At 39.3% G+C, this 22720-nt stretch overlaps 2 protein-coding genes across 2 annotated transcripts in view; one reads left to right on the top strand and one right to left on the bottom strand.

The window, feature by feature from the left end:
* GTF2F2 (general transcription factor IIF subunit 2) overlaps window positions 1-22720 on the bottom strand; it is an 82336-nt gene that overhangs the window by 21128 nt on the left and 38488 nt on the right. Inside the window, exon 6 of the mRNA XM_007436478.4 lies at window positions 14650-14731. Coding sequence (XP_007436540.1) covers window positions 14650-14731 — 82 coding nt within the window. The remainder of the gene's footprint in view (window positions 1-14649; window positions 14732-22720) is intronic.
* KCTD4 (potassium channel tetramerization domain containing 4) lies at window positions 18038-19161 on the top strand. The gene has a single exon (XM_025172061.2). It carries the CDS (start codon window positions 18204-18206, stop codon window positions 18948-18950), a length of 747 nt encoding a protein of 248 aa, XP_025027829.1. The 5' UTR covers window positions 18038-18203; the 3' UTR covers window positions 18951-19161.

Below are 22720 nucleotides of genomic sequence, written 5' to 3' on the forward strand. Positions count from 1 at the left end.
TGACCATTAACAAGCAATATTTTGATGTGACACAGATATTCTTTCACTGAAGAGCTAGTTAATGTAAAAACTGTGATGATAGGAAACCATGCCTTTAAAAAAAAATTCTGTGGGAAACAGTGTTAAATCTCCTAATGAACTCTAGCTCATACCAGGTTGATGTCCACTGATTCCTCTGCAGAGAGACTGACTCGCTTATCCAACAGAAAGGGCACTGGGCATGGCTGGCAGATGATGGCATAACCTCACTGAAGGGTTATCGCCCCTGATGCTACGGGTGATACAATTAGTCTTGTCATGGTGTAGCTGGATAAATATGGAAAGAGTTGGCATCTGGATCTGCCCCTCAGGATTTCATTCCTGTTTTTGTAACATGATGGTGTGATACATTGGTCAGTAGCTGTTTTCAACTGGAATGGCATGGCATTCACGCCAAGCTCAGTGATGAATCCTGGGTTTTAGTAAAAAATGAAACATCATACACAGCTAATCGCTTTCTGCAATTGTCTGGCCCCTTTAAACTAGAAATCAATACACAGGCTTTCTTCTTTCTTACTCAGTCACTGTCCAGTGCCTATCTTTAGGGATCGCTTGGAAATATACTCCTATACAGACAGTCTTAAAATGACCATTGGTTTCTGTTTTTCCTGTTAAGGGAAACAAACAAGCTGTTTTTAAGGGCGGGGAGGGCAAACACACCACCAGGAGGAAAAGGCCAAATGAGACACAATGGGAGGCCCAACAGGTGCCAAAGCTGTTAACAGTGTATTGTTAACACTGCCATAAGAGCTCTGTCTAGAAATCATCATCGGCACTTGGCCTCCAACAGGGATGATAATTAAATGATGCAGCCCTGCAGAATGGCTCCTAACTTGTTTCTAACCATCTCTCCCCTAAATCATCTTCACTGCTCAGATGAAATGCTTCAAATTCAAGCATTAAGCATAAATTAAGCCCCCCTGCATAAATTAAGCCCCCCCATGGCCATATGCCACACTCCTTTCTTTGTCTGCCTTTTCAAAGCACAAAGCAGCCGTGCAGACAGTCTTCCTCAACGGCAGACGGCATGCACAGTCATTACACAGGTTTTACGAAGACGTTACATTTTCTCACAACTAGGAGGAGTGTTCCTAAATCCCTCACAATAGGATCGGGAAGAGCTGCCAGGTTCCTAGTGTGCAACTGAAAAAAATAAATCAATTCCAGCTGGCAGGTGAAGGCATGCACGATCCCCACAAAGAGAGTGCGCTGTTTGGCTGCACGCATGGCAACATCGGCAATAAGACTTGCTACAAACCTGCAAAAGCGTCCAGTTCAGAGCTAGGAATAAAGCTGAAATGAATAAAAAATACACATCTCTCTGTGATTTCACACAGAAGCCTGAAGCTACCAGCAGTGGGGCAAGGAATTCCTTATAAGAGTTTCTTCCTGGAAAAACATTGGGAAGCTAACTTTCAGCCTCAAAGTGACATTCTGAGGATTCCCTTCGAAATAAGGTTGGAACCACATCCCAGTGCTGCCAGGGAAGTTGGAACGCCCCAGTCCCTTCTCAAAATGCCAGAACAGGATGTTTTGGAGCCAGAACATGTCATCCTCCAAACATTGAGCACACTTCACTCAATCCTTCCTTATCTCCATCACTGGACCAGGCCAGAGGTTCATGGAGACTAGCCTTCTGCTCCTCAAGGCCAAGAAAAGGCAGCACCCTTGTGCCACTGTTCTTCAGAGGAATGGTTCTTCTGATACCGGAAATACTTGTGTTAAGTATTTGTATGCCCCTTCCTCAAGAGAATTTTGGTGGCTTACAATGACACATTAAGTGCCTCCATAAAATCCCAGATAGTTAAAAACATCCAATCTTAAATCTTAAAAACTCTGCAGCACCCTTCCAAACTCACTTCTCGACAGCCCTGTGGAGGGGCCTATCCTCACTTTCCTTTACTGATTTACAGTCAAAGATCAAAAAAGAGGCCTGTCTGGTTCTTCCAAAACAGTGTTTCTCAACCTCAGCAACTTTAAGATGTGTGGACTCCAACTCCCAGAATTCCCCAGTCAGCATGGAGTCCACACATCTTAAAGTTGCTGAGGTTCAAAAACACTGCGCCAGAAGGTTTCCCAGTATTTCAGATCTTCCTATTGTCCTTTTAAGTATAATTTTTCATCAAGGCAGTATACACGGATAGGAAATTTGTTTCAAAAGATAAAATACTATGCCAAGAAATGCAATGTAGAATGTTTCAGACCAATTATCCTAACCTCAGTTCCAAAATCTTCATTGATAGCCATTAAAAAACAAACATGCAGAAATGGAAATGTTAGGTTATGCTTATAAATAAAAGCAGATTAAAATAAAAACGAGGGTCTTCATAAACAGGCTCTTGAAAAGTCACCAATTGTTTCTTTCAAGAGGGAGAGAAGGAAGATGTTTTGAGGAAACAGCTGACCAATTTTGGGCCGCCGATAGCTTATGAGCTTAAGCAGGTAACACTAATGGGGACAACTGAAGCCTCATGGGGCAATGATGGAATCTAGGCAAGACAATGCCACACATAGGGCTGTGGGCAGACTTCCTTGTTTTTGTCCTGGGATTGGCTGGGGTCTTATCTCAATTTTGTTTTTCAACTATCTGAAACTCCTTTCAGTGCTTAAGCTATAGTTCCAGTGTCTCACACCTGGAAAAAAATTGGTAAACTGGGCTACCAATTTTTGTAATCATAATTGGAAGGACATGTGGAGGCTGGGGAGGAAATAAAAAGAATTTATGGAGCCACATGGATCTTGTAGCCTCACGCTATCCACTATCCTTATGGGATACTGAATCCACAGCCTTGTGTTTGCAACATCTGTTTTTTCCTAACTTTCAGAGTTGGTTGGGACACAGTTGAGAGAGACAGACACCAGAGAGAGATGGAGACTTCCCAATTCTCCAGAGTTATAATCTTAATTTCATCCATTCTAATTCTGTTTAACAGACCATCATTCTTGAATTATACCTATTAAGTATAAACCTACTTTCTCAAACAAACCGACTCCCAGAGTCTTTCAACAATTGAAATCCAATAAGATATAATGTCAATGGTTTGGGAAGACAAATCCTGTGACTTGCTGCACAATGACAAGAATATTCTTCTTAAATATTTTAAATTAAAGCCAATTATGAATGTTAAAAAAGTGGCAGCCCATCTTCTGAGAGGCTCTCTTGCCCTGCTTTTTCGATATGATGAAAGAAGCATCACCAACTGTATTTGGTTTAATTCCCTCGTTCTGAGACTGGTCTTTGTCATGCAAGTGACATCTTATTTTTAAAGGCATGGCTGCAAGCCCAGCTGACGTTAGATGAACCTTCGCAGCATGCTCTGGCAGCAGGAAGGCAACCAAAGCCTGACACACACTTAATTCCGAATTGGGAAAGAGACATCATCCCTGAAATTCAATCAATGAAAGTTCCTGGATTCAGGGGTACTGGATATATAGTAATACCCACTAATAGCCAAACATGACTGTTCAAATGAAGAAGGTAATGGAAGCTGCATGAAAACAGTCGTATTTGGTAGGGGAGCTGATACTCTGTGATGAAAGGTACATCCTTAAGGGTTGGTGTGACCAGAGAATGGTTGCTAATCCAGTCCAAGGTTTTGTCAGTGCAGGATCCACTAAATCATTGAACCCCCATTTGAAAACCTCTAGTGAAGGGGAGTCTATCACTGTTCTAGACAGCTGTTCCACTACTTAGTGGCATGCATCATTAGGAAATACATCCTAAAATTCACCCTGAATACACTTCCTTTTAATTTCAAGCCACTGGCCTTTGCCCTACCCTGAGTTTCGGCAGCCCACCACTTCTTGTACATGACAGATTTTTAGATATCTGTATACTGCTATCATATCTTGCCTCAATCTTCTTTTTGGCAGACAAGGGGTTGGTTTCCAGACACCTTGTCATCCTGGGAGGTCTCCTCTGAACCCTCTCTTTGCTTTCTCACATCCATTTAGAGTGTGGTGCCCAGAACTGGTCACAGATATCCCAAATGGGATCTAACAAATGAAGGGCTATTATGTCCCTATGACCTGTCCACAAAGCTTTTGTTAATGTAGTTCAAGACTGCATTGGCTTTTTTTGCTGCCGCAGCAGCAACAGCATACTGCTTGCTCATATCAACTGGTATTCCATTAGTATTTCTTCTTACACACACTGCCAAGCCAGATTTCCCCCACCCTATAGATCTGATTTTTCCCTCCCAGGTGCAGGATCTTCTATCTGTCTCAACTGAACTTCATCCTGTTGCATCTGGACCAATGTTCAAGTCTGTGAAGATCACTTGGAAATGAGATTTTGTCCTCTAAGATGTTATTCAATCCAAGGAATTCAAGTCTCCAGAGCCAAAGTACAACTCAGATGGTTGAAGAAGGAACTAATGAAAATGACCTCAGAATCTGTCTTTCCACTGATTTTCTCCAGTTCACTGGAGAACTGGTGAGTTGCTGAAGACAGGAAAACATAATCCCAAAATTCAAAAAAGGAAGAGGGAGACATGAATAACAACACACTAGTTAGTTGAATTTCCATACTTGGCAAGGTACTACTAGAACTGACTCTTAAGTAGGATACCTGTGAGCACTTAAAAATATAATGCTATCATTTCTAGGGGCCAGCAAGTTGTGCTGGATTCACACTTGTAAAGCTTAACATCATCTGTAAAGTGAATAGGCATTATTTCCATCATATGGGTAATTTTTAAAGATGCTGATGTAGCCCTATCAGTTAATGTAGAACTATTTAAGAGCATCCTTTGGGTATGTTTATTTAATCAGTTGCAAATCCACCATCTAACTGATGTTTATTTATCTTACAAAGATATCAAGAGAACTTGTCAAACATTTTATTAAGACTATGGAATGCTCTGTAGCATTCCTTTGGTCTAATAAGTTATCATAAAAATAGATAAGGTGAGCCCAACATGATTTGCTGGCCTCCTCACAGGATTCTTTTCTAAGTGCTCACATACAGTCAGGTCCAGAAATATTGGGACATCGACACAATTCTAACATCTTTGGCTCTATACACCACCACAATGGATTTGGAATGAAACAAACACAATGTGCCTTAACTGCAGACTGTCAGCTTTAATTTGAGGGTATGTACATCCAACTCAGGTGAACGGTGTAGGAATTACAACAGTTTGCATATATGCCCCCCACTTGTTAAGGGACCAAAAGTAATGGGACAATTGGCTTCTCAGCTGTTCCATGGCCAGGTGTGTGATATTCCCTCAGTACCCCAATTACAATGTGCAGATAAAAGGCCCAGAGTTCATTTCAAGTGTGCTATTTGCATTTGGAATCTGTTGCTGTCAACTCTCAAGATGAGATCCAAAGAGCTGTCACTATCAGTGAAGCAAGCCATCATTAGGCTGAAGAAACAAAACAAACCCATCAGAGAGATAGCAAGAACATTAGGCGTGGCCAAAACAACTGTTTGGAACATTCTCAAAAAGAAGGAACGCACCGGTGAGCTCAGCAACACCAAAAGACCTGGGAGACAATGGAAAACAACTGTGGTGGATGACCGAAGAATCCTTTCCCTGGTGAAGAAAACACCCTTCACAACAGTTGGCCAGATCAAGAACACTCTCCAGGAGGTAGGTGTATGTGTGTCAAAGTCAACAATCAAAAGAAGACTTCACCAAAGTGAATACAGAGGGTTCCCCACAAGATGTAAACCATTGGTGAGCCTCAAAAACAGGAAGGCCAGATTAGAGTTTGCCAAATGACATCTAAAAAGCCTTCACAGTTCTGGAACAACATCCTATGGACAGATGAGACCAAGATCAACTTGTACCAGAGTGATGGGAAGAGAAGAGTATGGAGAAGGAAAGGAACTGCTCATGATCCTAAGCATACCACCTCATCAGTGAAGCATGGTGGTGGTAGTGTCATGGCGTGGGCATGTATGGCTGCCAATGGAACTGGTTCTCTTGTATTTATTGATGATGTGACTGCTGACAAAAGCAGCAGGATGAATTCTGCAGGGTTTCGGGCAATACTATCTGCTCACATTCAGCCAAATGCTGCAGAACTCATTGGATGGCGCTTCACAGTACAGATGGACAATGACCCAAAGCATACTGCAAAAGCAACCAAAGAGTTTTTGAAGGGACAGAAGTGGAATGTTATGCAATGGCCAAGTCAATCACCTGACCTGAATCCCATTGAGCATGCATTTCACTTGCTGAAGACAAAACTGAAGGGAAAATGCCCCAAGAACAAGCAGGAACTGAAGACAGTTGCAGTAGAGGCCTGGCAGAGCATCACCAGGGATGAAACCCAGCGTCTGGTGATGTCTATGCGTTCCAGGCTTCAGGCTGTGATTGACTGCAACGGATTTGCAACCAAGTATTAAAAAGGGAAAGTTTGATTTATGATTATTATTCTGTCCCATTACTTTTGGTCCCTTAACAAGTGGGAGGCACATATGCAAACTGTTGTAATTCCTACACCATTCACCTGAGTTGGATGTACATACCCTCAAATTACAGCTGACAGTCTGCAGTTAAAGCACATTGTGTTTGTTTCATTCCAAATCCAATGTGGTGGTGTATAGAGCCAAAGATGTTAGAATTGTGTTGATGTCCCAATATTTCTGGACCTGACTGTATATCCTACCTTTAACAATCAGTTTTAGTACCCTACCAAGTATAGAGATTCAACTAACTAGTGTGTAGTTACCCAAGTCTCCTCCTTCCTTTTTTGAATACTGCAATTAAGTTTTCCTCAATCCTCCAGTATCTCACCAATTCTCAAAGTTTTCAAAGAGCTTTCAAAGTCAGTTGAAAAAGATTCTGAGATCACCTCTGCCAACTTCTTCAATACTCTGGGATGTCATCTGTCTGGTTCTGGAGACTTGAATTCCTTTAAGTTGGGTTCTTCTTGTATCTCTGTCAGTCCTGATAACTGGTGTCTGCTGCCAAAGGAAAGGCAACTATAGATAAGATGGACAGATGCCAGCTCTCGTCCCATCTTCAACAGAGAAACATAAGGCTCTGAATTAGATTTTGGAAGGAATATAAGTGCTTGTAGACTTGGAGAAGAGAACAAGAATGTTCTTGTGCATGAACTAAAATTCATCTATGCAACTCTGGCTATCACTCTAGGTATTTCAATTCAAAGGAAAGCCAAACTTATAGTTCAGTTTGCAGTATCTCTACTAGTATTCAAGTAGAGAAATCTGTTAAAATAAGTCTTCTCCTTTTTTTCTTTCATGCTCAGATGAAAAGATTATTTATCCCAGAAGAACTTTGAAGTAAGTGGTTCCAAATATAGGACAGCTTGGAAAGAGGACTAATGACTTCCACTTCTTTCATGAAGCTCTCACAATTTAACTACAAAGCTTCTGAAGCCTTTTATTTCCAGACCTTTGTTCATAAAAATGTAACTTTTAAATGGAAATCTCTTTTTTTAAAAAGATCAAGAACAGAGGCATTTGTCTCAAGAACAGAGGCCTTTAAACCTACAGCAAGATTCTCACTTGCACTTTATTTCTCCTCAGAAACAATGTACTTTTTAGCATGTATGTATCATTTAACTCTTGTCAAGCTTGGCCTGCATTAATCCTCAATGCTGCACAGGGCTTTTGGTCTTGAGGGATACATTAAAAACATACAAATAGCCCTGCTGGATCAGGTTAAGGCCCATTTAGTCTGGCATTTTAGTCTAGATAACTACAGGGACTCACAAGCAGGAGATGGAGATAAAACCTTCTCCCCTGCAACTGGTATTGGAGGCATGGTATTGTGTTACCCCCTGATAGGTCTCCATGAATTTATCCAATCCCCAAGCACTTTGTAATGGAAACTCTACTTCCCAACTGGTAGCTTGTGACCCATTTAGCATGATTGTGTGCTGTTAGAACCACTAATAAAGAGCTATGAGTTAGTGGTTGAATACATTAAGAATGGATTGTGGGTACAGGACCATGGTGTTGATTCCTAAGCAGATGCTGAATCCAACCTAGCATTTCCAACCTGGAGGTAACCCTTGACAGATGCTGAGTGCAATCTAACATTCCCAACCCACAGGTTAGCTTGTGTCTCAAGACCAATAACCCTTGATCAACCTGTCCTCCATGAATTTATCCAATCCTCTTTTAGAGCCATCCATGTTAGTAGCCATCATCACATATTGTGTTCATAAATCCCACAGGTTAACAATATGCTGTGAGAAGAAGTGCTTTCTTTTCTGTGTTTTAAATCTCCAGAGGAACTGAAACACTTAGAAGAACTGAAGTTAAAGCCATTTTAAAAAAAGAAATGAAAATCAAACACCAGATATTTTGAAAATTCTCAAGTGTTGCTGAAATCAAGGTAGCATACGATTCAGGCCTTGTATTTGTCATGTATTCTTTCCACCCAACAAGCCCAGTTTGGGAAATGTTGTTCCTTCCAATGAAGTAGTAAGTAAAGACAGGATCCATTTATTCATATGAATTTGGATTTCCATCCTATTTTCTTTAGATGTTAAAATAGATTTAATTATTAAATTAAATTAAATTAATTAAATTTAATTGAGAGCCAGTTTGGTCTAGTGGTTAAGGCTCCAGGCTAGAAACCAGGAGACGGTGAGTTCTAGTCCCACCTTGGGCATGAAAGCCGGCTGGGTGACTTTGGGCCAGTCACTCCCTCTCAGCCCAACTCACCTCAAAGGGTTGTTGTTGTGAAGAAAATAGGAGGAGGAAAGAGTATCAGATATGTTCACCGCCTTGAGTTATATAAAAATAATAAAGGCGGGATAAAAAAAATCTAAAAAATAAATTGCTCAGAGTGAAGAAAAGGACTGAGGTAGGAAATCATAAGAGTCGCTCCTAAGAAGTTTTAGGTAATAATGACAGATTTTCTGAGATACACAATAAAAGAAAACAGATATAATAATTTAAGGCTTGCACTAAAATAAGATAGAAAGAAGCCTTAAATTATTATATCTGTTTTCTTTTATTGTGCATTTTTCTTGTGGCAAGCCTGGGAGGTGAATTTTTCAATAAATAATTCTGTTTTCCCCTACAAAGAACACAGGGGAGAGGAAATAGGGTTAATTGGGGGAAGAAAACACCTAAAAGTTTAATTCCTCTCTTAGCAGAATGGCCCAGGATTTGAGAGCTATGACTGCCATTTGCTGATGTTTATACAATCCCATCTTCCCTAAATTGGATTTAATAATACACAATATTTACAGCAAAGTATTTGAAATGAAGTCTCTCAAATGATTTACATATTTCCCCACAAACTTGAAATGATGTTTCCAAATCTGAAATACAGAAATGTGTAACGAATGTTCCACGTTACTGCAGACACATCATGCGAAGAAAAAAGCTGAGATAATATTCAACATTTCCAATTCTTCAATTTTCAAATATATCAGAATGCAACAGATGAGAAGTAGATGTTAACTGTTTCAACAAATGGCCCAGTATTATTTTATATTTAAAAACAGGATAACCTGGACAAACAATTCATAACTTGCAAGTAAAGAATTCTGAGAAATCTTAGAAAACAGGAGTTTGCTGAGGCTAAAAAAATGACTCCAAGGGGAATTCTCACCACCAATCCTGGTCCACAATAGCACAAAACAGGTTCTAGCAAGAGGGAGCTCCCAGAATGAATATAGCCTAAGACTTCAGGTGAGTACAAAAACAAGTCTATTCACAGAAAATGAATGAGCTAAAATGTACCAATTTTTCAGTCAGCAGATCAAAAGGAAGAGACATGGAAAGGCCACATTTAGGAGAAGATAGTAGACATTTCTGCTGTCTCACCTCCAAGTTTGTAAGGCTGTTCGTAAGCAAGAATCTCAATCTTTCAAGCAAGAAAATGGAACTATATTTATTAAAAAAAAATAACAAAAATAGCATTCTCAAATTAGGCAACATTTCCAAAATCAATTTGAGACAAAGGCCAAGCGAACCCAACATTCCGTTTCCCAGAATAACTAAGCTTAGGTCCACCAGAGCAGGCCTGCAAAGACCTAGATGACAATTAAACGGTAGCCAAGAGATGCAGAAAACCGTTCATCCTTTGCTGTCATCTTGGACTCATCTAGATTTTTTAAGATATGGTAGCCCTAGCCAAGGAGATGGCTTTCTGAAACAAGCTTGACAGGTATGTAAATAGTGCTCTTCTGTTCCTATTGTTCAGCAAACTTTTGTGAGGTGCATTGCCTCTAAAATCAGAGTAATATATAGCCACTCTTACTAGCCACTAATGAAAGTCCTACCCTCCACTAATCTCCTTGTAAACTATCCAGTTAAACTATGTATTGCAGGAAGAAATACTTCCTTTGATCTGGTCTGAATATCCCACTCACTCAGCTTTATTAGATGATCCTGAGATTCTAATCTCATTATCTACTTTTTCTATACCATCTATTTATTTATACATTGTTAGAATGTGCACCTTTTTTCTAATTATAATTATTAATGCAACCTGTTGACCATTTTCATTTCCCTTTTCTACAACTTTTGCAACTCTGGGTAAAAGCAATTTTCCCAATTCTATCTGATGATTTTTTCAAAAAATTCTGAGACTCAATAAAATAAGATTCATGATTTGTATCTAGCTAGCAACACAAGGACATACCAAGTAAATCCAATGAAAAGGGAGCATGAGTTAATTAATATTATAGCACTTTCCCAGAAATCCAAGAATCAGCTATAAAGCCTCTGTTGAGACCATCTGAATAAGGAGAGAAAAGTAAAATCTTGTCCCTCAAATCAATTCAGACATAACTTTAAGGTAGGAAGCATCTGACTGAACATCACTATGTGGAAAAAGGATCTAGATTTTATGTCTTGAACACAATCTGAACTTAAATCAGAGTGAGATGTATTTGCTAAAGGACTGATATAATCTTAGGTTTCATTAACCTAGTATTCCAGAACATGAGAACTAGCATCTCTGTTTTATTATGCGTTGATTGGTTGGAGTATATTGGTTATACTCCAGAGATAGACAAATTGGATCAGTTTCTAGATTGCGTGGGAGGAGTATCTCGGTACTCGGGTTGTGGAAAGTTTAAATTCAGTGATTCAACTAGAAGGTGATTCATCTGAATCTCACAATCTAAATGAGTCTCTAAATTGGATCAACAACAATTTGGACTGAACTACAAGGCTGAATGGTGAAACTGAATACATCTCTTTTTCAATTTGAACCAACTCTCCAAATCAAATAATCTGAATCTGAGCTAGTTCACTACCTCTACTGAATATCCAACGCCTCTGAGAAAGCGCTAGCCAATATTAGCCTGAAGATTATATTATGGGGAGGTATGGCACTGGTCTTCAAATATCTAAAAGGTTATATAAAGAGGATGTCAGCTCTTCAAGGTCAAGAAACAAGCACAGGAGAGCTTCCAAGAATCTTTTTATTGTTGTAGGGTATTATCACAGAATCATGAAACTTTGCCCAACTTCTCCCTACCCCATCTTATACTAAGGAAAACTGGGGGGAGAAGGGGGTATTTTAAATTTCTTTCACACACTTCCCTTTTTCTCAATACTGTGTAATTTCTTCTGGAAGCCCCCCCTTAGCAGTTCACACCTTCCTTCTCCAAAGTTAGTTTTACAGTATTTTACAGAGGATAGGAGCAGGTTTATCTTCTGTAGCTTCTGAGCAAAAGGTTTCACCTAATTGATACTGTGAATATTTTACGGAAGAAGCAATCTTCTGAATATATATGATAACTTTTCATCTAAAAACTACTTATCTAGCCACGTTACATCTTTGAAATCTCTGCAGTTAGCTACTGAGTGTGGAGTTGAATTTCAGGAGAGGAGACATTTACTGCCAGATCCGATATGAAGTCTGACACTAATGATACACACTACCTAATAATATATGGCTTGCTGATAGTAGATCCTGCTTCATGGGAAGTAATTAAGCAGAAGATGGCTACCCTTCAGTCAGGGATGGTGTAGTTATAGCCACCCTCTCTGAGCAGCAGAATGGGCTAGAGGTCTTCCAAGGCCTTTAATTCCATGATTCTAATCTAAATATTATTAAAATCCCATGCAATGATATTGGAATCATACATGGTTGTACCACAAATCATATAATCATGATACCTGGGGAAGAATCTCTTATCCACATTACAAGAAATATAGCTAAATGTTGGGAAAATGCAACGTCTTTGTGTTAGGAATCCCATTTTTAAGGGAAAACATCTCACTATTATGCATCAAATGAACCACGGTGCACTTATTGCATGAAGCACAAGAAAATGGAAAACCCTGTTAGTAATTTTATTCATACAGTGATGACACACTCCAGGTTGTTACGAGGACAGAACTGGTTTCTATCATAAGCCGCTACACTGCTTAAGAATTGCTTGTAAAAAGTAGCCAAAGCAGAATGGCCGAGAGCTACACACCATAGCAATTTAACTTTTTGTTCTTTTTTTCCCTCACACTTCCTGTTGGAAATTCTTTTCCAGTTTTTATGTTACAAAGAAAGAAAACGTGCTACAATTCTTTGAGGTTTGTGTTCTTTTTCTAAAACTGAGGGGGAATTCAAACAGGCTGTTTCTAAAACATAGATGACATACACAAAATAAGTTCTATATGTAATAACTTAATGGAATCCATTTCTAAGTGTCTTCAGAACTTAACCAGTTAAATTCTCCAGGGATTTAATTAAGCAAATTTGTTCAAACATTTTGCCCCATTATTGTGCTGGAAATCAGACAGGTGACATGACCCTGACAGATATCTGGTAACTATTATATATTAAAATACAAAAAAAAAGAAAAAAGGATAAAACATGGAAGAATATCCAAATTATGTACAGTAGATTGAAAAGGGAAAGTAAACATATGTCACAATTTCTTTCCTCAAATGTCTTACTCTTCTTGATGACAGAAGTGCTAAATGGGAAGGGGAAGGGTGCCCCCTTAAGAAAAATTCACCTGGATCAGGGTGCAACCAAAGCACAATGCCAAAGAACGATAACCATCTTATACTGTAGATCTTCCTCTTCCTCCTCAGCATCTAGGTGCAAATTACTTAAGCTGTTCTTCTGCATTGGTTCAACTTGTGAGCATATAGAAATGTGTGCACACACACGGATTGCCTGCTCTTCTTATTACAGTGGGACCACCACATTTACAGGGGAAATTTCATCTTCTTTTTACCAGCAGAAGAGGATGAGAAGGTTATGAAAAGAGAAAGCCAACAATCTTCCTCCCTTGGGCAGACAGAGCATCAGAGGAACATGCTAGGTGCAAGTTGAGTACATTAAGTGATTATAAGTACCAATAATGAACAGTGTGTTCAGGACAGAACAAGTGAGTGATACCAAAAAAGGTTTTAAAAATGGCCTACAGTGTACCATAAGTAGGAAATAAAGCATGGACTTTTTTTTTTATTCGATAGTTCTTACTAGTTTATTAAAGGATGGCTTCTTCTGCTCTTTTTGATCTTGTTCCTATCATGTTGTTCCTGATGTTACTATAGACTAATTTGGAGCTATTTGATTCCTACACACACACACATGCACTAGTACCTACAAACACACATACCTTGTGCTATGCATTTGTATGAAGATAAGAACTAGCATGTATGAGACTCCCTTAAAGCAGGCCACAAAGCAGAAGGGTTGTTCATATGGATGTTAGTTTCTACGGCAAGTCTAAAAATACAAGAATGAAGATTTCTATGATGACACAAGAGATTGTTCTCAAAACCTGAAGTGGTCCTCAGATCCAGAGATAGTTCCCATGTGAACCAGATGAAACAATGGTACTCTGGTGGAAAAATACCAGAAAGCATAAGAAGAGGGCAAATGTGGGACTGTTCCAGCTTCGATAGACTGGTCAAATCTTGTTGGATAAAGATGTATGTAGTACTTCTGAGTTAACACACAGAATAAGGTACTGAACATATAAGGGTATCCAGCCATTTGTGTTCATTTTGGTGTTTGCATTTTTAGGGGAGGTGTATACATTACACTAAAGTGTACACATTACACTAAAGGGAGGTGTGATGGCAAAAAGTTTAGGAACCTTTGTTCTAGAATAACCTAACATAGCCTGGCCAACTAGACTTTGTGCTGGGTAGGCAGGCTTGGGTGATTAAATATATGTGAATGGCCAACCATTTAACTCTTGTAAACTCTGCAATCTTTCCATTTCACTAGGGTTATCTCCTAATTGTTTGCCAAAATTAAGTGCTCTGGGGGTATAATCACTTGGATTCTGAGCAAAGTAGGCTCTTTACATGATTAAAGGGTAAAGATAGGATAAATATTTTCCCAGATTACTTCATGTTATCTCATTAATTAATTAATTAATAAGCACCCGATCCTACTGTACTTATTATAATCCTTTCAGAAGGAATAAATTCTTTATTTATTGTGGATGAACAGGCATGTCTGAGTAGAACACAACTGAAATTGAAACAGATCCAGGGAAAAATTAAAGGGGGCAACTTCTTTTCAGGGTAATTTAAATTAGGGATGGGGAAGATATGTTGGCCCAGAACTGAACTGACTCTGGGCAAGCGCACTGGAGTTGCATCAGTGGCCTTAATATGTTTGCTCAAATCACTCACCCTCCTTTGCACCTTACACATACATTCCAACAAATGATCAAAAAAGGAAGGCTCACCTTTTCAGTTTCATGTAATTTTCACTGGCCGCAGGTCGGCATTCTGCACGTTGAACCACTATTCCTTCCAGGGACAGTTTCTCTTGAACACAAGAAGATGCAAATTAGCAACAAGACTCACCAAAAAAAAAACAACAAACAGTTTTGGTTTTGTAAAATATGTCTCTCAAAATGCATTTCTCAAGATTTTGCAGAATTGCTTTTGGTTCTACAGAACCAGTTCATTCAACAATTCTAATGAAAAAAACCATTATATATACAGAAGTTATTTCCCAATGTTATAAAAATAATCAATCTGTTTTCTCTTGCACAGGTATGCCAGCTGCACAGAACTACAAATGCAGTGTTTTCATTAAGATTATACTAGCATATGGTTTTGTTCCAATAGAAAAACAGGATAAGTAGCATAATTCACAAATAGGATTTTACTGTTAATAAAGCAGCTATTTATAAGATATTTGTATAATATTTACAGACAACTAAATCTATATTTTTAAATCTGCTAATTTAATATAACTGACTTGTAGCAAACTGATAAATAAAACATATGGAATTAATTCACATGACTAAAGATAAAAGTTTGGAAACTAGAGATGTGTGTGTGTGTATTCTTTTATTATAATATATTTATTAATGTATACAGTTTTATATAGTTTATAGACAAAAATAACCAGGCCCTCTGAAGCCAAGGATTCTCTGATCGAAAACAGACCAGGAAGAAAAACAAGAAGAAAGGCAACCAAAGATGAGAAAGGATGAATGTGAATAATTTGTTAATATATACTTAAAACCTAGCTAGAAATCCAGTGTGGTGAAGATGCTGGACTATCAGTGGGGAAACCCAGATTCTCATCCTCCCTTAGGCATGGAACCAGCTGGGTGACTTTGGGCCAGTCACTCTCAGCCCTAGACTGGGAAGTCAAAAAAACATCTCTCTACCAACCCACACTGGACCAGTATAGTCAATTACGGTCCATAACCTTCAGCGAAGAGGGTTTCAGACTGCAGTGGGTTGATTAGACTGGATGGATGGATGGATGGATGGATGGATGGATGGATGGATGGATGGATGGATGGATGGATACACACACACATACACACACACATTACTTAAATTTGTATGTTGTCCATTCCCATTTTGGGGATGTAGGTGGCTTATACACATTTACATACAACTGAACGTTCAGCATAGTCACTGAGTCTGGAATGCTAAGTGTAATAATGGCTAATGCTGTTTTTTTTTGGCATCTACATTGTGAGGGGAAACAAAAGGAGTAGTGTGACTTTCATATGTCTCAACAGGTGGCAGCACCTGGAATGACTTTGTCTAAGTTCAGAAGCTGGGCAGAATCAGACCCCATTAATGCCTGAAGCGGAGACCTCAAGGGAATCCCAGTGCTGAAGTCTAGCCTGGGAAACTGAAGAAGCATCTCCAAAGAAGGGAGCAACAAATCACTTTGGTATTGTGGTCAAGAAAACTACAGAGATGTGTGGAGGTTGACTTGAAGGAGCCTTTATATGGCAGCAGAGCCAACACAGACTTTTCTACAGTGGTTCCTGGCCTGCCAACTGACCTCCTCTTTTAGCATCCTAAATCCCAGTGTGTTTTTCAGAAACCTTGTTTTGGATATTGCCTTCTCCAGCCACTAACTCACCCCAATATTTATTGTTTATGGACTGTTTTTATTATATCCTGTTTTTATCTTCTGCTTGTGTAAATTGATTGCGATAAACCACATAGTAGGAGATGGAGCCATGTTAGTCCACCATAGCCAAAAACCAGGAGTCGTCTGGTAGCACATTTTCAGATTAACACATTTTATTAAAAGGCAGAAGCTCTGCTCATAAAATGTATGCCTTTTAATAAAATGGGTTAGTCTGAACGGGTGCCACCGGGCTCCTCCTGACTTTATAAAGTTGTTAAGATCAGGAGCGTATAAACTCTAAGGCTGGGCAGCGCTTTTGACTTGATCTCCAAAAGGTGCTTTGAAATCCACGGGAGGGTGGGTGCAGCACCCGTCTTTAACATGGGAAATCTGCCACGCCTTGTGCAGCTGCTGTGCAATCCTGGGAAAAGACGTGTCTGCTTTAAGGTGTTGCAGATGTGTGCCAGCCTTGTGCTCTCGTGTGCTCGGAAACACCACTTGGAAATCATATCCAAAGGGCTGGGCTATTCGAATCAGTAACTTCCAGCAAACTGAATGTGAATGGAAAATTAATTGTGGGGTGTGCCTGTTCTCCCTACATCTCTGACACCGGAGACTCTCCTGTAACTGACAGGGAAGCCCAAGCCTTAGAATACATTAAAAAAGTCAAAACAAACAGCTGAAAACCCCACCTTGATTGTTGGTTCTTTGATTCTGACAAAGAGCCACACGTTACATTCATTTAAAAGGCTTCCTGTACTGAAAGCTGGGAGTGTTAATCCGCCGTCTTGCTGTGGGATGCAAAACTGCAGATTGTTCCCTTCTGAATCCATCACCTCCTCTTAAGAGATCTTCTCTGAAGGAACAGGCATCTATTTTTCCACAGCTCCTCTTGTCTTATACCTTGCTGCAAATGTTTGCATTTCTGAAAACTAAGCCTTAAAGCCACAGCTGCTATAAACAGAAGCCAGCCAGCCTCTACCGGTACATCTTCTCTCATTCTTCTCCATCCCTAAAGTGTTGCTGAGGTGTAATGCTATTGATATGCACAGGTTTGATCTGCCTATTCTCTTGTCCATAGAAACAGCAATCCCATTTTTACTGAAAACAAACTGATCTATTAAATACATCAAATGATTTGTAAGTCATCCTTTCTATCGCAATTTGTATGCAAAGAATGGTTTTCTATCCGAAATCACACACCCAGACAGTACTGTTCTCAGGCTGTTTCAAAGCAAATTTCACCCTAGGAATCATAGATAAATCCACACTTGTTAGTTCTGCTTTCAAACCTGATCTGCTGTATTTCAGTATTCTAACTGCTGTGTCTGTATGCAAAGATGCAAAGTCAACAATGGTGATGAAAAGCTCTGAAAAATGGTTCATCATCTTAAATATTACAGGTTTTTTAGAATGTTTATGAATCCCTTAAAAGGGTGTCTTGAAAAGCTATTTCACAACATGGAATAAAATAAAGACATATTCTTTTATTTCACCACTTTCCAAACCTCTGTTTTAGCCTAAATCTCACATTCCAGGCATCACTTTATTATTTTCTGCATCAAACAAAAATATCCCTGAAAAATTTAAACTCCTGGGACTTCAAACGGGGGGGGAACCATTAAAACCACTTTTTCCCAAGCATCCTCTTACCCTTACACAGTTAAATGCAAATTCAGCGTCCCTGCCGTACTACCAGCAACACACTGCATACACAGTTCCTACGCCACCTGCTGCAAAACTGTGCTGACAAGCTCATGCAATGCTTAGCGCACTTCCTTTCTCTCGTTGTTCCAGAGCTGAATAAAGGTGTTTTCGGAAGGAAATCTTCATACAAAGCAAAAGAGGAGCAAGGCAAGACAGCGATCTTAACCAACGGAGCACCCCGCAAAAGCCAACAGGCGTGAAATGGAGAACGAGAAAAAAGGCAACGACTCGGAAGGCTGCAATCAAGGCAAGCATTATAAAATGTCTCCAATTACTCTCAACGTTGGGGGCTATCTCTACGTTACCCAAAGGCAAACCCTAACTCAATACCCGGACTCCTTTTTGGAAAGAGTTGTAAATGGGAAAGCGCTCTGTCCGTCTGACGCAGATGGCCATTTTTTCATTGACAGAGATGGTCTCTTATTTAGGCATGTTCTGAACTTCCTAAGGAATGGAGAACTGCTTCTCCCTGAGGGCTTTAAGGAAAACCAACTTCTGGCACAAGAGGCAGAATTCTTTCAGCTTCAACTGTTGGTTGATGCAGTGAAATCAAGGTGGGAGAAGGAACAGCTTGCGTCCAGAGAGACTACCTTTCTAGAAATCACAGACAGCCATGACCGTTCACAGGGCCTTCGGATTTTTTGCAATGCTCCTGATTTTATAACAAAAATAAAATCACGCATTATTTTGGTATCGAAAAGCAGGCTGGACGGTTTTCCCGAAGAGTTTTCGGTCTCTTCCAACATTATTCAGTTTAAATACTTCATAAAATCAGAAAATGGAACTCGGCTTGTTTTGAAGGAAGACAATACTTTTGTTTGCACCTTGGAAACTCTCAAGTTTGAAGCTATAATGATGGCACTAAAATGTGGATTCAGATTGCTGACCAGTCTGGATTGTTCAAAAGGGTCAATTGTTCACAGTGATGCACTTCATTTTATCAAGTAATTACTTCTCTCAAAAGACAAAAGGCCACAAGCATGCAGCCTTTAAATCTCATTAAACGTCAAGACATCGCAAAATGATTTATCCAGCTCTGCCATCACAGAGCACTGCTGCTAATGAATTAATGGGAACTTATGGTATGTAAACTGTAAAATCCATCTGCGAGTTCTTTGTGTCAAATTTAATAATAAGAGTATTAATAAAAAGGTACTTACTAAACATGATAAAAATCAAAGTGAATGCTGAAGCTGTCTGCATCTGTGTTTGCTCTGTTCTGCTTCAATCACACAGAATCTGGTGAAAAGGCTGGTCTGTATTTTAGTGTTGCTAATATTCATGATCTCTTACTCTGCTCAAGAATGGTAAAAATGCTTTCTCTTTTTAACTAATATTTATCTTCCTGGGCTAATCCTGGTTTAAGAGGGAAATTGCTTGAGTTTTTACTAGTTGATTATAAAATAAATCACACTGCAAGTCTAAAACATAGTGGGATTTCAAATTGTATATAGACATCCACTTTATTTAACTAGCAATACGGAGGATGCTGTATCTTGTATACTTGAGGATATCACCCTTTCAGCTACCGAATCAGAGGGGTGGAGGAAACAAAAAGACCATCTAGTCTAATCTCTTATTAAAATGGGTCCTCTAGAGAACAATTTTATACAGTACACCAAGATAAAACTGTTCATAGCTCCAGAAAAGGAGACTTCCAAGATATCCATCACCTTTTACATTTAAAAATCCCTATCTTTTAGAAAATACACATTCATGCCAAAATAAGGAAAAATCTACAGAGTTTTCTCTGGAGAGGAGACACATACATATAGCAAGAACACCACATCTAAACACTATCGCCAGTGAAAAAGACAGCCAGATTTTCAATTTCAGGTAGCCTGCTAACTGATAGGATTGTGAAAGAGCACCCAACTTTGTTTTCTGTCATCACTTCATTTCCTTTCTTAAAAATGCAGGGTTTTCTATTCAAACTACAGTAATGAAGTCTTCTATTTTTATCAGCAGAGAAACAAAAGCTCAATACATTATAGTCAAGCACTGCTTTTCATTTACTGTGTCTTCCAATTATTTCTAACCCGTGTTTTAGGGCTGAATTCATTCCAGGGCAGCTTACAACAACCTGCTAATATACTAATCAGCTCACACTATTAGCAAATAAAAAGCCATCTGGATCCTTTCCATGGATGGCCGTGGGGGCAGGAGGAAGGGGAAAGTCCCAAATGCTTTCCTCACCTGCCTCCTCGTCCTAGAATCCCACATCTACCAACAAGGGGTAACAGCAGCATGTCTCATGCAACTCCTCAAGAAGACTCTAACTCCAGGAAGCTTATGCTAGAACAAATATGTTTGTGAACTCTTTGCTGGTTTTTTTGCTGCAAAAGACAAGTGTGGCCTCCCCTCTAGGAACTGTCCCATTATATCAAGATGGCATTGCCCTATAAAACAAATCCTGGGCAGAGCAAAAAAAAAAAAGTCTAAGTAAATGTTTACTTCCCAATGCCAGTGAGCTATACTTTAACGCCATTCTTCAAATAGGACTCCTAAGTATATGGAGCAGGAGAATGGTGGCTGCTGTGGTAGTTGTTTGTGTTCTTGGATAGGTGGGAAAATTATGTCCAAATCTTCATGACAGAGCATGCTGATTCCCAACAAGTATATAAGAACTAAGAAGGTATGGGAAGTATTATGCATGTACGGTATATATGCATGTATGTATGAGTATATATTCTGCAGTAAGATATGTCAATATTATTGCTCCATGCTAGAGATGATGAACTACGTACGAGAGAATTACTTCCCTAAAGACTATCTACTATTGTTTCTGGCACAGGACAGGTCCACACCTGAGGCTTCTCAACTTACTGCTTAGTTGCTTAGCCCAACTGTGAAACTTAACTTTCATTTAAAAAATCATTAACCAGCCCAGTTCTTGCAGCTTTTAAATCTCTCTCCTTTCAATCCACAAGTTTTGTTTTATCATAAATATCCTAAACAATCATACTAATGTGTGCTCAGGATCGTGTTAACTGTCTGAGGTTGGAGAAAGAGATGCTTTTCCCTGGATGCTTCATAAGGATCCTAATCTAGTGAACCAGCACTGCCACCAGTCCTCAAAACAAGACTTTGGGTTTTTGTCATCAAAAATATAAATGTTGAAAGGAGACAAGGGTTGGAGAGAAAAGGGATCCACTACAGTTCAAGAAAGATGGCAACATTTTTGATGCCTGCTTAAGTCCATGTGTCTATGTCAATTGGAAGTCCTCCTTCCTGTCTCTGGAACAAATTTGATATGCAATACTGTGATTTACATTACAGGAATTAAAAAGAATGGGTGTCAAAGATTGAAGATTTATAGGGTGTAATGCTGGATCCCCCAAAACCATGTCTTGTACAGCCAGAAGCTAACTTCAGAATACATTCTTTAATTTATGGTTTAGCATTACAGTACACTTTTGGCCATGATTACAGCCAACAAAGTATTTTGTCCTATAGGAGGACGGAAGAACATATTGCTAAAGCTGACTTCTGATTTGCAAACTATAACATGCAGGAAACCAGTATTACATAAGGAGTTGTGAGCAAACAATAAAGGGGTTGTAATTAACAGGTTTGCATTCTCTGCTATTAGTAATTTCCTGATACAAAAAATGAAGCAAGTGTTAATGTTAAAAAAGCAGTTTCCCACTCTTTTTTTTTTTAAAGGGAAACTTGGTCCTCATAGTTCATCATCTGGCCCCATCCCTGTTATTCATCCTACTTCTAAGGCAAACAGAACAGTTCTGGGATTAATTGCCACACAAGAAGAACTGGATCTCAAGATAACACGTGAATGGTTCCTGACACATCAAGCCCAACAGCACAAAGGCATGTTCACCTATCTCTTAACCCACTAGACCTTGGTTTATATTCGCACGTTAATGGTGTGAAGGTAGATCAGAGTTCAGAAAAAGGACATAACACTGACAATTGGGAAGAAAGCATTTCAGAATGCCTCTCAAGTTAAACATCTTATAGGCTACAGCTCTCCCTCCATCCAAATGCACAACATCAAACAAAACCACACCTTCCTTACACCACTAGACACAGCACATCAGGAAGAATTTGAATCTGATTTCTTGCCACTGTGCTTGGTTTTACATATGGGGAAGTTTAATAATAACACAAAACATATCAGAGCATTGCAATAGTTCCCTGAAGTGGCCCAAACAATCAATGCTACATGTCTTTTCTGAATACACGTACTGAACATATCAAATATGAAATAACATTTCAGGGTAAAACAAGATTTCCCAGAGCTTATGGCAGCTACATGCAAGAATGCCACAAATAAATATAATCCACCTGCTTAGTGCTGAAATCCAAGTGAAAAGTCAGCAGAAACAAAGATGTGGTCACATAACCTACACATAATTTTCACTGGCCCAAAGGCATATTCTTGGAGATGCTGCCTTGTCTCCATCAAAGAAGCACTACAGATGGAAGGTACATGAGGTGTACTAGCTAATTTCTTCCTTTTATGTAACTGCAATATGAGGACAGAGCAAAAGTGTCATTTAGTCACAGGCAAGTGTCAAACCAACCAGCAACCAGAGGGCACAGAAAAGAGCTAAAGTGCCAACTGCACCCAAGTCCAAGGTATCTGTCCTGCAGTACAAGATGGACATCACAGGAGCATACAAAATGTTGGTGTGGTATCCAGCACCAGGTGACTTCAAAATGATGAGCCTTATCCTAGGGTTTGGGAATCTAAACCC

This window comes from Python bivittatus, unplaced genomic scaffold (genome assembly GCF_059951505.1).
Source record: "Python bivittatus isolate LINGU-HERP-01145 unplaced genomic scaffold, Pbiv_v1 ctg000210_np1212, whole genome shotgun sequence".
Classification (NCBI taxonomy): Eukaryota; Metazoa; Chordata; class Lepidosauria; order Squamata; family Pythonidae; genus Python; species Python bivittatus.

Bases quoted from the DNA above. Each gene is read 5' to 3' on its own strand.
- KCTD4 (XM_025172061.2), top strand. From the start codon at position 18,204: ATGGAGAACGAGAAAAAAGGCAACGACTCGGAAGGCTGCAATCAAGGC.